Raw genomic sequence first — 14,380 nt, forward strand, 5'->3', positions numbered from 1 at the left:
AGGATTATCTCCAAAATTCTCCTAAAAAAATCACTTGGAAAATGCTTGGAAGACTGCTTAATTTTATGGGAAGTCCACGTTATTGTTTGTGTGAGCAGATTATTACTGTAGATTTTTTTTTTCTTAAAGAGTTATTGAAGAACGCTTGGGTAAAAAAAAACAAAAGCACATGTCACTTCTTAGAAGCATATACTTAAAGGAAACCTCAAGAAACTGTCAAATACAAAGAACTTCAGTGGGAAAAAAATTCTTTCAAAACCTCTTCAGTAAAAGAAAAATTCTGCCATAAAATTCCTTAAGGCCGGTTTCACACATCAGTGGCTCCGGTACGTGAGGTGACAGTTTCCTCACGTACCGGAGACACTGACACACGACCCATAAAAATCAATGCATCTGTTCAGATGTCATTGATTTTTTGCGGACCGTGTCTCCGTGTGCCAAACACGGAGACATGTCAGTGTTCGTGGGAGCGCACGTTTTACACGGACCCAATAGAGTCAATGGGTCCGCGTAAAACACGGACCTCACACGGACATTCTCCGTCTGGGGTCCGTGTGCGTGCAGGAGACAGCGCTACAGTAAGCGCTGTCCCCCCCACATGGTGCTGAAGCCGGTATTCATATCTTCCCTGTAGCAGCGTTTGCTGTAGAGAAAATATGAAGAATAGTGTTAAAAATAAAGATTTAGGTGTCCGCCGCCCCCCCAACCCCTGTGCGCCCCCCCGCTGGTCAGAAAATACTTACCCGCTCCCTCGCTCCTTCCTGGTCTGGCCGCGCCTCCTACTGTATGCGGTCACGTGGGGCCGATCATTTACAATCATGAATAGTCGGCTCCGCCCCTATGGGAGGTGGAGCCACATATTCATGACTGTAAATGATCGGCCCCACGTGACTGCATGCAGGAGAAGCCGCGGCCAGACCAGGAAGCAGCGAGGGAGCGGGTAAGTATTTTCTGACCAGCGGGGGGGCGCACAGGGGGTGGGAGGGCGGCGGACACATGGATCTTTATTTTAAACACTATTCTTCATATTTTCTCTGCAGCAAACGCTGCTACAGGGAAGATATGAATCGCAGCTTCAGCACCATGCAGAGTGGGTACCACACGCTCCATGTGGTACCCACTCGCCATACGGGCGGCACACGTGTGCCGCACGTATGGCCTCCGTGAGTTCCCAGGCACACGGACACTGATAACTCCGGTACCGATTTATTCCGGTACCGGAATTATCTGGACGTGTGGGACAGCCCTTAGAAAGGATAGTTTGCTGAAAATCTCCTGGCTCTTAAAAGCTTCCAAAATTTCACGTGAACATGATGATTACCTAACTTTTCGCTTGCACCAGCTTTGCCTCGCACCGGTCTGGAAGGAGTGGAGGTTCATGAGTTATGAAGACTTTAAAACTCTCCTCTACGCATTACATGAACCTACCTGCTGTGCAAATTGTAAAATCTACGGCGTGTCAATTCTTTGTGTGGATTTCATTGAGGACTTCATAGATTTTAGTGTGGAAATGCTGCTGCTCATAAAGAGAGAACCCTGTGTCATGCACCGCCCCAGGAGTACCATACTATTCGCGTCTGCAATGAGTTTCCCTTTATTGCGCAGAAAGAGCAATTGTAATAAAACCTCCCTCCTCTTCTCTAAATCATCTGTGGGAAGACGGACGCTGTGACAGGAAATCCCAGTGATGTCACAATGTGGGTCTCATAGGCACGGAAAAACATCTGGATTTACAAAGTCAGGGGATGTATGTCCCTGGCATAAAGCCCACTGTACCAGAGCCCATCTAAGTGCTGCACCATGATAAAGAGAAGTGATAGCGGTCAGGTATTGGTATGGTCCATACTGCAGATGCTTTGGTGTTTAATATAATACATTTAATAATAATATAATCAATATAAAGGAATGAATGTTTGAGTCTCTAAGTTAATATCAAGATTCCGTCTTCTGATAGTATCCGCAGCTACGGCACACCCGCATCCTATTCAAATCAGTAGTTGGCGGATGTGTAGCACCCTGCCGCCACCATCAGAAGACGGAGCAGCTCCGCTATCGGGCATTTCCAGCCGCCGGCACCTAGAACAGCTCACTGCACCCCGACTGATCAGACACTGATGACCTATACGAAGGACGGGTCAGCAATGATAAATCAGTAGACTACATCTGTAAAGAATTATGGAATATTTTTTTCTGTTCCACAGATTACTTGTTGTTATGGTAAAGAAGCCTGGTCTGCTCAAGGACATTTTTCCCATTTTTCTCCAGATGGAGGGAGTGCCCCTTGTCTTTTGAGGGTCTTTTTTATGTATCAAACAGTTTTTGACCATATTTTGAATGGGACACATATATACTTGTACAAGTTAATTATTTTCCCTTGTTAATTCTCAAGTCAAGACTAAATAAATGATAATATAATGAAATTCATGAGAACCCGTCCTTTTAATGCTTTACAAGCATCTTATATATTTCCTACATTACTATTTTAAGAGAATTACCGTACTCTTTAAGGGTTTTATTTCCAGTGATGCTCACTTCTGCATCAGAAGTGTGCGGTGCCGATGACAGTATGACCGCCCACACTTGCTGAGACGTATGCACGATCCGTAGGTTTTATGTGAGGATCATTAGAGTAGAACACGGGCACAATAGCTGCTTATCGTGCCTGGGTCTTGGCAGGTGTGCGGATGGTAACGTCACTGATGCAGAAGTGAGCATCACCAGAAAACCTTCTAAGGACTCATTCCCACTTGTAATGCAATCGGACGAGTGCAATCCAATAAAAAATACATTTCTCTATGGGGCAACTCACAGCTGCAATTATTTTCTCATGCGGATTCGGCATGCAAAAACAATTGCAGGATTCTGCAACTGCACCCGACAATCGAATAGCACACGGCACCGGCAGCAGAGGAGAAATTACTTTCTCCATCTCCACAGCTATGCTCCGATCCTGTCATGTCAGAGGATCGGAGCACGGACACTCGGCTCCGGCTCACAGCAGAGGAGGAGCCAAGGGTCATCAACATGAATGGGAGATTCATCGGATTCCATACGCTAATGGGACCCCGGCCTAAGTCTGTATATACCATACGTGTATGTTCACACAGTATCTTTTTCCAGGGGATAAAAACATCCATTTTTCAAGCAGAAGACGCTTCAGTGTTTTTTTTCCCATAGACTTGTAGGGTAAAGTACTGAGAGTCTTCGAATTGTAACTCCAGAAGACGATATATGTTATTTCTTTTAAAAATATGAGGTCTTTGAAAACCTGAAGAGTTTACAATGGTATTTTCAACTTTGAAAGTTATCCTCTATATTTCTAATTTCTCAATCGCTGGGAGTCCACATAACAGCACGGCAGTGCACATGATCGACCTCCACTTCGTTCTTGAGACAGTGGAGGTTCAAGAGATCAGGTAGTCATCTCCGAGAATACCCCTTTAAAAACCTGAACTCAAGTCGTTTTTACAAGGAAATGAATACGGTAGGTCCATTCTGTTTCCTGCGTTTTCTGAGCACAAAAAACATCAAACACCCAAGCAAACTACAGGGGGCAGCATGAGACAGCTAGAGAATGTCCTTACCGGTTCTGTCCATGCAAGCCTTTTCTCTGCTCTGGCCCAGAGCGGTGATCCAACGTGCTCGGTCACTCCTGGAAGACACAGTGTAGTGATCAGACTCTTCATATTATTCAGCTAAAGCAAAAACAGCAAAAACAAAAAGAAAATACCAAGCGAGAATAGTAACAAATATTACATATATTCCTGTATGTAATATATACTTCTGCAATACGTTAGCGTTGGTCAAACTTCCACAGTGGTGCCCAGCCTGTGGGTACGATGCCACTGTATGCAGCTGCAGCCATCAGGTCTCAGCCTTGGATCCCATCGCAGGTTTGTCCATTACTTTGTCCTGCTCCCCCTTCTGTAGCAGTACTATCCTGATCACCCTCCATTATATTCTGTGTACAGACGAAAACTGACAAATGAGCGCACTCAGCTGTTACCATACCTGCTGTTTTATAATGTACAGACACCAAACCCCAGAGTCATGGAGATCGCAGCTGTCAAACTATCGATCTAAGAAAACCCCTTTTATTTGTGCTGCCGATACCCACAAAGTAGCTTCAAGTCACTGCAGATTCACCGCTCTGCATGACACCATTGGCCCATTACTGTGGAATATCAATATAACGCTCAAACAGAACGAAGGTTGATTGGATTTCCCTGGTTTGCTCAAACAGATGTCCCCATGTGTCGTCTTGGGGAGTAATAAAGCATAAGTTATATGATATAATCCAAAAACAACAGCAAAGTAGTAACGGAACTTAATAAAATGCAACAACTCATACAGCATCATAGCCAGTATCTGCCACTGGGGTCCGATTCGGGGTAACTGCAGCTTTCCTATGCGGCACGTCGCTGCTCCTTTTATTTTTTATTGAACCTCTTGCCTATTTACATTTGCATTTTTTTTTATTCCCTTCTTCCAAGAGCCAGAACCTTTTTATTTTTCCATCGCCATATGAGGGCTTGTTGATCAGATGTAGTTTTGAGTAACACCATTCATTTTACCTTATACTGTACTGAAAAACGGGGAAAAAAAATTACAATTGAAAGTATTTCTGCAGTTTTGGGGGGGAATCGTCGTCGTCGTTCGTTTTTTATGCCATTCATTGCATGGTAAAAACTGACCTAGAAACATGACTCTCCAGTTAAATTAAACTTGTAGAGATTTTTTATATATATACTATTTAGATTGTATATACGGTATATTAAGGTGAGCTTTGACAAAGAACACCTAGTGTGTTTGAAACGTGTAGCTGCTATACGCTGCTATTTGGTCATGTGAACTTGCCTTTACAAGTCTGGTGTTATATGCAAGCAAATAAATTACGCTTTTTGGACTATTTGGAAGCTGGAACGATCTCTCTTTTTTACATTGATCTTATCAGAGTGCAACTACACGTGCCCCATGCTTCCCCACACCACATCAGGTGAGCTGGTTTCTTGCTTTGCCTTCTGCTATGCCATCATCAGAGTCTGGCCTCTTCAATGATACTTTATCGAGTTGTTGATGGTAATACTGCGTCCTTTTTATTAGATTTTTTCATAAAAGTTTTGTTAATTACACCACACACGAAAAATGGGGACATATGTCAAACCAATATAATGCAAACTTGTCTGGAGGCTGTCAGGTTTTAAAGCACAAAATGTAAAAGGATGTCACGACTTCTGGCCATGATTTCTCACTATACATGTCTTTTTAGAACCATATTTACATTTCAGTTGTGCTTATATATACTTTTAAGTGGCGTTGGGTTGCTTTAAGTGCTGCCATTAAAGTATGTTTAGTTTAAATAGGGGATTATTGTGGATTGTAGTGATAACTCCCAATTATTGGGGTTAAGTGAGTCCTGGCAGACACAGCAACCTACCGTGGTCCAAAAGAGCAGCTAATCAGCCCAGTGCAGGTGGATTAGTGGGCAGTTTCTGTGTGCCCTATATATATTGGATATAGTATATATATATATATATATATATATATATATATATTGTATAGCGTGTATATATTGTATATAGTATATGATCAGTCTGCCCAGTGTATCATAGAAGTGTGTGGAGCTATGAAACAATTAATCCAGAATTGAATCAGAGAGGAACCGAAGGTAACTGGATAGTCACTGTAAACAATGTTTGTTTGTTTTCCCTCTCACCCCTATAATCCTTCACTTTCTGCTAACCCCCCTAATCTCTAAACCAAGAAAAGAACTCTTCCTCCATCCTCCCCATCCATTTCACCTCCTCCTCAGAACTTTTCCTCAACGAACAATCCTCTGTTTCCAAACACAGACAGCCCCCTCCTGCTCCCACCTGCTATCACTTTCTCTTAATCCTCCTCACTGCCGGTGATATTTCTCCAAATACTGGCCCTCCTCACCACATCCCCACAGTAATTTCTACCTCCCAACCACACTCCCATCACAAATTTCTGTAACCTCTCTAACCTTATACCCATTCACCCATCCCCTGCTTCCCCAGTCCCACTAACAAGTGATCTTTTCATTACTAACAAAGTTTGGCGGAGGAGTTGGTTTTCTCCTGTCAGATAATTGCTCCTTCACCCACATCCCACTTCAACCCTCTGTTACCCTCTCTTCCTTTGAGGTGCACTCTGTGAGCATCTACACACCCAACAACCTCTAACTGGCTGTCATTTACCGCCCCCCAGAGCCAGCCACCACCTCCTTTGACCACTTCACCACCTGGCTACTTCATTTCCTCTCTACTGACAACCCCATTATCATCATGGGTGACTTCAACATCTCCATTGACACATCCCACTCAGTTGTCACTAAATTTCTATCTCTCACTTCCTCCTTCAGCCTCAATCAATGGTCTTCTGCAGCCACTTACAAAGATAGTCACACACTGGACCTCATCTTCACCCGCCTCTGTTCCCCATCTAACTCACCGCTACCTCTTTCTGACCACAACCTACTTGCATTCTCTCCCCTTTCCTCTCCAGGTCCACAATCCCCACCCCATAAACTTGCACACCTTCACAGAAATCTCAAACACCTCGATCTACACTCACTCTTTGAATCCCTTTTCCCTCTTACAGACATAAGTTCCCTACACAATGTGGATGCCGCTGTTGCTTTATATAATACCACAATAGCTGCAGCTCTTGAATCGGTTGCCCCTCTCACACATACCAAAGCTCGCAAAATCAACAAACAACCTTGGCACACCAGCCTGACCAAAGAACTGAGGCAGGCTTCCAGGGTTCCTGAGCAGAGATGGAAAAGATCACACTCCAACGAGGACTTCATCGCATTTAAACAGTACCTCACTACTTTCAAGGCCACACTCGCCACAGCAAAACAAACCTACTTCTCATCTCTCATATCCTCCCTGTCTCATAACCCTAAACAGCTATTCAATTCTCTCCTCCGTCCCCCAGCACCTCCTCCCTCTCCACTTATCTCAGCTGAAGACTTTGCCTCATTCTTCAAACAGAAGATTGATAACATCAGAGAAAGTTTGGCCTACAACCCCTCTTCCTAACTACTCAGCCCTCCTCCTCCAAAACCAGCTTCACCACCATTACAGAAGACCAACTTTTCACCCTACTCTTGAAATCATATCTCACCACCTGTGCACTTGACCCAATCCCATCCCTCTTTATCCCAAACCTCACCACAGTCTTCATCCCAACCCTAACCCATCTCTTCAATCTATCACTAATAACTGGTGTTTTCCCCTCATGCTTCAAACATGCCTCAATCACACCCATCCTCAAAAAGCATTCACTTGACCCATTCTCTGTATCTAGCTATTGCCCCATATCACTTCTCCCTGATGCCTCAAAACTACTGGAACAAGATGTCCATTTCGAACTATCCTTCCACCTCTCTTCCTGCTCCCTCTTTGGCCGCTTACAATCTGGCTTCCGACTGCATCACTCCACTGAAATTGCCCTAACTAAAGTCACCAATGATCTACTGACTGCCAAAGCCAAGCAACACTACTCTGTCCTTCTCCTCCTGGACCTGTCATATACCTTTGACACAGTGGACCACTCCCTATTACTACAGATCATCTCATCTCTTGGCATCACTGACTTGGCCTCATCTTGGATCACGTCATACCTAACAGACCGGACATTCAGTGTCTCCCACTCACACACCACCTCCTCACCTCACCCCCTATCTGTCGGAGTCCCGCGAGGTTCAGTCCTAGGGCCCCTGCTCTTCTCCATTTACACCTTTGGCCTCATACAGCTCATAGAATATTACGGCTTGCAGCAGGGCTGTGGAGTCGGTAAGGCAAACCTCTGACTCCTCAATTTCCATGACAGTGACTCCACGAGTTCAACTGCACAATCCTGCCAGGGCTGTGGAGTCGGTAAACCAAACCCTCGACTCTGACTCCACCATAACAGACCCCGACTTCACAGCCCTGGCTTGCAGTATCACCTCTATGCTGATGACACACAGATCTACCTCTCTGGACCAGATATCACCTCCCTACTAACCAAAATCCCACAATATCTGTCCGCTATTTCATCCTTTCGCTCCGCTAGATCTCTAAAAGTATCATCTTTCCTTCATCTCACTTGACTCCCCCAACATACCTATCCATTAAAGTAAATGGCTGCTCACTCTCCCCAATCCCACAAGCTCGCTGCCTTGGGGTAACCCTTGACTCTGATTTCTCCTTCAAACCACATATTCAAGCCCTTTCCAATTACTGCCGATTTCGACTTAAAAATATTTCCTGAATCTATACATTCCTCAACCTAGAATCTACAAAAACTCTAGTGCATGCATTCATCATCTCCCGCCTTGACTACTGCAACTTCCTGCTCTTTGGCCTACACTCTAACACTCTCGCACCCCTCCAATCTATCCTAAACTCTGCTGCCTCTCTCCCTGCTATTCCCCGGCCTCTCCTCTATGTCAATCCCTTCAATAGCTCCCCATTACCCAGAGACTTCAGTTCAAAACCCTAACCATGGCATACAAATCCATCCACAACCTGTCTCCTCCATACATCTGTGACCTAGTCTCCCGGTACTTATCTGCACGCAACCTCCGATCCTCACAAGATCTCCTTCTTTACTCCCCTCTTATCTCCTCACAATCGCATACAAGCTTTATCCCGCGAATCCCCATACTCTGGAACTCTATACCCCAACATATCAGACTCTCGCTTACCGTGGAAACCTTCAAAACGAACCTGAAGGAACCCACCTCTTCCGACAAGCTTACAACCTGCAGAAACCACCGATCCAACAAACCGCTGCACAACCAGCTCTGCCCCCAACTATTGTATCCTCACCCATCCCTTGTAGGCAGGCTTCTCTTGCCTCCTTTACCAGTCGTGACTTGTATTGCTTAAGATTATTGTACTTCATTATGCATACCCCTTTTCACATGTAATGAACCATGGTATAAATGGCGCTATAATAATAAATAAATATATATATATATATATATATATATATATATATATATATAGTATAAAGCATACATATTGTATAAAGTATACATATTGTATAAAGTATATGTTACTCTATTCCTCAGAACGGCCTAAAGCTGAACATACTCCAGGATCTGTTTATTCTCCTCTATATTATGGCAGCGCTTCATCCACATCTTTCAGGTCTGTGTATATAACACAGCAGGATCCTGCTACAGACAAGAATTACATGGACACACTAAATATATTATGTAGGGAAAGATGGAGATAATAAAAGCACTGTTGGATAAAACTCAAGCGGAGCAGAACTCTCCATGTGCCCAAGAAAGTAAATGTTGTAGCTGGTAATACTATCATGTCATGATACCGGAGGTGATAACACTCGGAATTTACTGACAGTTTGTCATTAACAATTCATCTGTACCAGAGCGCCTTGGGGGTTAAGTGCAGGGAATGAACTGATGGAAAACAGATACCAGGGGCACCCAGAGATGATTACAGACTCCTATCCTATGAAAGGAGCCAAAGATTCTGCTTCATGCCAGTCCTGTCTATACTACCCAGGAGAAGTCTACAATCTCTCAGGAACCATGGCTGTGATGTATGTGATAAGGATAGATTGCAGAATTATGTGTGACAAATATCACTATTCTCAAATACCCCAGCACTGTGAGGGCACTTAGGTTATATGAACAGTGAATTACTGCTATATCGACCACACTTCTAAAATAGAGAGCCTAGGCTCACATCACACAATTTGGCCAAACTGCGCTATCTGCCAACACAATGCAATCTCTATAGATGGGTCACCATCAGACTGACCTCCTGGGCCATGGCCTACAGGTTAAAAAGGCAGATAGGATCCAACTTTATTTAAAAACTGCCTGGGACAGATATGAGAAGTGTTCTGCCAATATGGAGGCAGTCACTTACCCCCTAATGTATGCTAGAAAAGAAACCAAACTCATAAGCACATCCTGGTAAAATGAAATAAATGGACAGGTTGCTGTGAACGTATTGCATTAGAGTACAAAGAAATACAACCTCACTTTGAGTGCAATTAGGCTCGGTGCGCACTACGTTAGTGGCCTTTACCGGGAACAGACTCGTAGGTGGCCACTGTTGGGATGGATGCTAAGGCATACTTCAACCATAGGGACTCTTTGTAAAGAAATGTATAGCACAAGGCATATATTTCTTTGTAGTAGCTCTCAGTATAGGAAAGCATACATGCCAGATGGAGGACAGAAGAGCACACTTCTTGGCCTCCGTATGGTGAATGTGGCCTAAGGCTATACTATAGGCTATTTGCACAGGCACTGGATGCACCTAGTCTAAGGTATATTTGATGTGCACATATAATAAGCCAACATGTGAGTTAAGCGTCCCAATTTCACAAGTGTAGTGTATATAGCAGTAATGCAATTCAAAGTGTATGTATTCAACGTTCACATAAAACTTAGCAAGCTCACAATGTGAGAGTATTTGTATGTATGTATGAATCCTATAGCAATGCAGTCACATCAACCGACATCTGTACCTTGATTTCATTTTGTGATTATGAGCAGATGTGTTCTGTACACGCCACTCTGCTGTATACATGCAGTATACTGTATATGGCATAACACATGGACCAGACACATAAAGATGTTCTACTCCACTCATTCTTCACTTAGATCTGGCCTGGATGTCTTGTCCTGCTGCACAGAACCCCATAGAAATCCCTGCCATATACGTGCTACACACCCAACAAAGCACTGCACAGATTCCAACACAAGAATGTGCAGGGCTGAAGTAGTGTTTCAACATCTGGAGTGAAAAATGTCTTAAATCTAATCTTAAAATCAGGATAGTCTTAGCATAAATACATTATAAGCAACCTTTCCTGAATTGTGTCAAGTTAAAGGGAACCTGGCAGAAGCTCTTACCCCGAAACTGTTAATATGACTGTGTAGCCTTCTAAAACATAAGAAAGTTGATCCCTTTATGTCCTCAAAGTCCTGCTTCAGCAGTGAGAAGCCAGGCTTGGCAGTTAAGTCTGGAAGTGCATTGAGACATGATGATACACAGCCAGAGGTGTAACTGGAGTCCAATGGGCCCCACTGCAAGATTTGGGCTTGCCCCCTCCCCACCGCACTCCCATATGTTGGTCAGAAGTATGGGTCTTAGTAGCATTCTACATCCTATTAAGATATATATGTTGACCCCCCTCCCTCATTATGTATTAATGCCCCCCCATCCAGCACTAAGTTCCCCTATTCCGGGTTCCTTCCTGGTATATACAGTATGTCCCCAATACAGGCCCTACCTGGTATGCAGGTCTCCCATCCTGGTATATATATGTCCCCCAACAGGCATACGTGTTGTCTTCGGCAGGCCTCTTCCCACACGTGCCCGGTCGCTCCCTCTGTGACTGTGATTGTTACGCCCTCGCTTACAGTTCCTCAGCCTCTGTTGTATTCCCGAACTGGCAGCACCCTCTCCTTGCTGACTGAAAGGTCAGTGTAGTGTACCAGTGCAAATGACTGCTGAAGCGGCACTCTTGGGACACAAAGAAATTGACTGGCTGATCTTTAGCAGGGCTACACTATACAGTCTACTAAATTAGCTTTTTTTTTTAGGGTTGGGGGCTTTAAAGTTTTCTGGCCATTACCTTTACAAATGCTATCCAATAGGCAGGCTATAGAACAAGATGAGCTGAGCATATTGATATATAGTCTCAAGGGAAAAGGTTCAGTATGAATATTTGTTCTATTGATCCTCTGCTAATTATGGGCTCAGGAGTCCAGTGGGCGGTCCTAATCAATGAATGAAAGCATTCACTTTATGAATGGACTATGTACTACTGGATGGAGTCCAGCATGAAAATTGCAGACGTTTGGATCAATAAATTACAATGTTGAATATTTTCCCATTGCAAATATTGGTTTAGCATCTCCTGCTCTATAACATGTTGCGAGGTCTGTATCAGAATCCTCACACCACTCCTGAAAGATTTCTGCTTTTTTTTGGAAGCAACTTCACAATCTAGTCATTTTAACAGAACTGAAAAGTGAATTTCCAAGGCAACAGATATTCCTCAAATGTTTACTTTATTGCATCATGCTTGCCATGGATTTATTTTTTGACAGAATGAAATAAAGGAAACATTTGGGGAATATCTGGTGACTTGAAAATTCATGTGTTTCTATACTTAAAGAAGCTTCCCACAAATAGGACTATATAATCTGGCTTCCTTTAAAGAGGAGCTATACTCGGCACATACAAATACCCATATACAGTGGCATGTAGAAGTTTGGCCACCCCTGGTCAACCTTACTGTTATTGTGAACAATTAAGCAACTTGAAGATGAAATGATCTCTAAAAAGGCTAAATATAAAGATGACTCATTTCCTTTGTTATTTAGGCAATAAATATATATATTGTAAATTTTTTACATTTTAAAAATTACAAAAAGGAAAATGGGTCAATGGAAAGGTTTGGGCACCCTTGGAGATGTAGATGCTCATATAACTTTGACCAAGGTTTCAGACCTTAATTAGCTTGTTATGGCTTGGTAACTATCATTAGGGTTGAGCGACCTTTACTTTTATAGGATCGGGTCGGGTTTCACGAAACCCGACTTTTTCAAAAGTCGGGTCGAGTGAAATCGGCCGATCCTATAAAAAAGTCGGGGTCGGGGTCGGCCGAAACTCAATGCAGTGCATTGGGTTTCCAATGGTTCCCAGGGTCTGAAGGAGCGGAAACTCTCCTTCAGGCCCTGGGATCCATATTTAAGTGTAAAATAAAGAATTAAAATAAAAAATATCGCTATACTTACCCTCTGACGGGCCCTGGTACTAACCGGGAACCTTCCTTCCTTAGAAACAGCCTTCCAGGACCTTGCGGTGACGTCGCGGTGACGTCGCGGCTTGTGATTGGTCGCGCGGCCGCCCATGTGACCGCTCGCGCGACCAATCACAAGCCGTGACGTCACCGAAGGTCCTGGAAGGGCTGATTCTTAGGAAGGAAGGCTGCCGGAAAGAAGCAGGGCGTGTCCGAGGGTGAGTATATACCTAATAGGAATATACTCACCCTCCGCTTCGTTCCGGCAGCCTTCCTTCCTAAGAATCAGCCCTTCCAGGACCTTCGGTGACGTCACGGTGACGTCGCGGCTTGTGATTGGTCGCGCGAGCGGTCACATGGGCGGCCACGCGACCAATCACAAGCCGCGACGTCACCGCAAGGTCCTGGAAGGCTGATTCTAAGGAAGGAAGGTTCCCGGTTAGTACCAGGGCCCGTAAGTATAGCGATATTTTTTATTTTAATTCTTTATTTTACACTTAAATCTGAATTCCGATACCAATTCCCGATATCTTAAACATATCGGGAATCGGTATCGGAATTCCGATTCCAGATTCAGAAGATCGCCGACTTCATGGCCGACCCCACACAGGGGTCGGGTCGGGTTTCATGAAACCCGACTTTGCCAAAAGTCGGCGACTTCTGAAAATTGCCGACCCGTTTCGCTCAACCCTAACTATCATTGTTAGGAAAGGCTAGGTGATGCAAATTTCCCTGCTTGACAAAAACCCAGCCTCCTCTAACCCTGTGCCAAAAAACAGTGGCCATGGGTTCTTCCAAGCAGCTGACTAGCACTCTGAAAATGATGGAGGCCCACAAGGCAGGAGAAGGCTATAAGAAGATAGCAAAGCGTTTTCAAGTTGTACATTCCTCAGTTCGAAATGTGATTAAGAAATGGCAGTTAATAGGAACAGTGGAGGTCAAGATAAGGTCTGGAAGACCAAGCAAAGCTTCAGTGAGAGCTGCTCATAGGATTGCTAGAGCGGCAAATCAGAACTCCCACTTGACTGTAAAAGTCCTTCAAAAAGATTTAATAGAATTTGGAGTTGTGGTACATTGTTCTACTGTTCAGAGACACATGCACAAAAATAGAATTCATGTAAGTCATCAGAAGAAAAATTCTCCTGCGTCCTTACCATAAAATTCAGCATCAGAAGTATGCAAAAGAACATCCAAGTCTGATGCATTTTGGAAACAGGTCCTGTGAACCAATGAGGTTAAAATATAACTTTTGGCCACAATGATCAAAAGGTAAGCATGGGGGTGGATCAATCATGCTTTGGGGTTGTGTTGCAGCCAATGGCATGGGGAACGTTTCATGGGTAGAGGAAAGAATGGATTCAATAAAATTTCGACAAATACTTGATGCAAACATAACACCATCTGTAAAAAAAAAAGAGCTAAAGTTAAAAAGAGGATGGCTTCTACAAATGGATAATGATCCTACACACTGTCAAAATCCACAATAGGATACCTCAAAAGGAGCAAGCTGAAGGTTTTACAATGGCCCTCACAGTCCCCTGATCTGAACATCATTGAAAATCGGTGG

General features: G+C 43.9%; 1 protein-coding gene and 1 long non-coding RNA gene across 2 annotated transcripts in view; one reads left to right on the plus strand and one right to left on the minus strand.

The window, feature by feature from the left end:
• ARHGEF26 (Rho guanine nucleotide exchange factor 26) overlaps nt 1-14,380 on the minus strand; it is a 153,927-nt gene that overhangs the window by 6,957 nt on the left and 132,590 nt on the right. The window contains exon 13 of the mRNA XM_077290718.1: nt 3,585-3,652. Within this exon, the coding sequence (XP_077146833.1) occupies nt 3,585-3,652 (68 nt within the window). The remainder of the gene's footprint in view (nt 1-3,584; nt 3,653-14,380) is intronic.
• On the plus strand, nt 1,468-9,253 carry LOC143808252 (uncharacterized). The gene is made up of 3 exons (XR_013221913.1): nt 1,468-1,827; nt 1,955-2,134; nt 9,092-9,253. It is a non-coding gene; the product is annotated as an uncharacterized LOC143808252 (long non-coding RNA).

The sequence above is a fragment of the Ranitomeya variabilis genome, chromosome 2 (genome assembly GCF_051348905.1).
Source record: "Ranitomeya variabilis isolate aRanVar5 chromosome 2, aRanVar5.hap1, whole genome shotgun sequence".
Classification (NCBI taxonomy): domain Eukaryota; kingdom Metazoa; phylum Chordata; class Amphibia; order Anura; family Dendrobatidae; genus Ranitomeya; species Ranitomeya variabilis.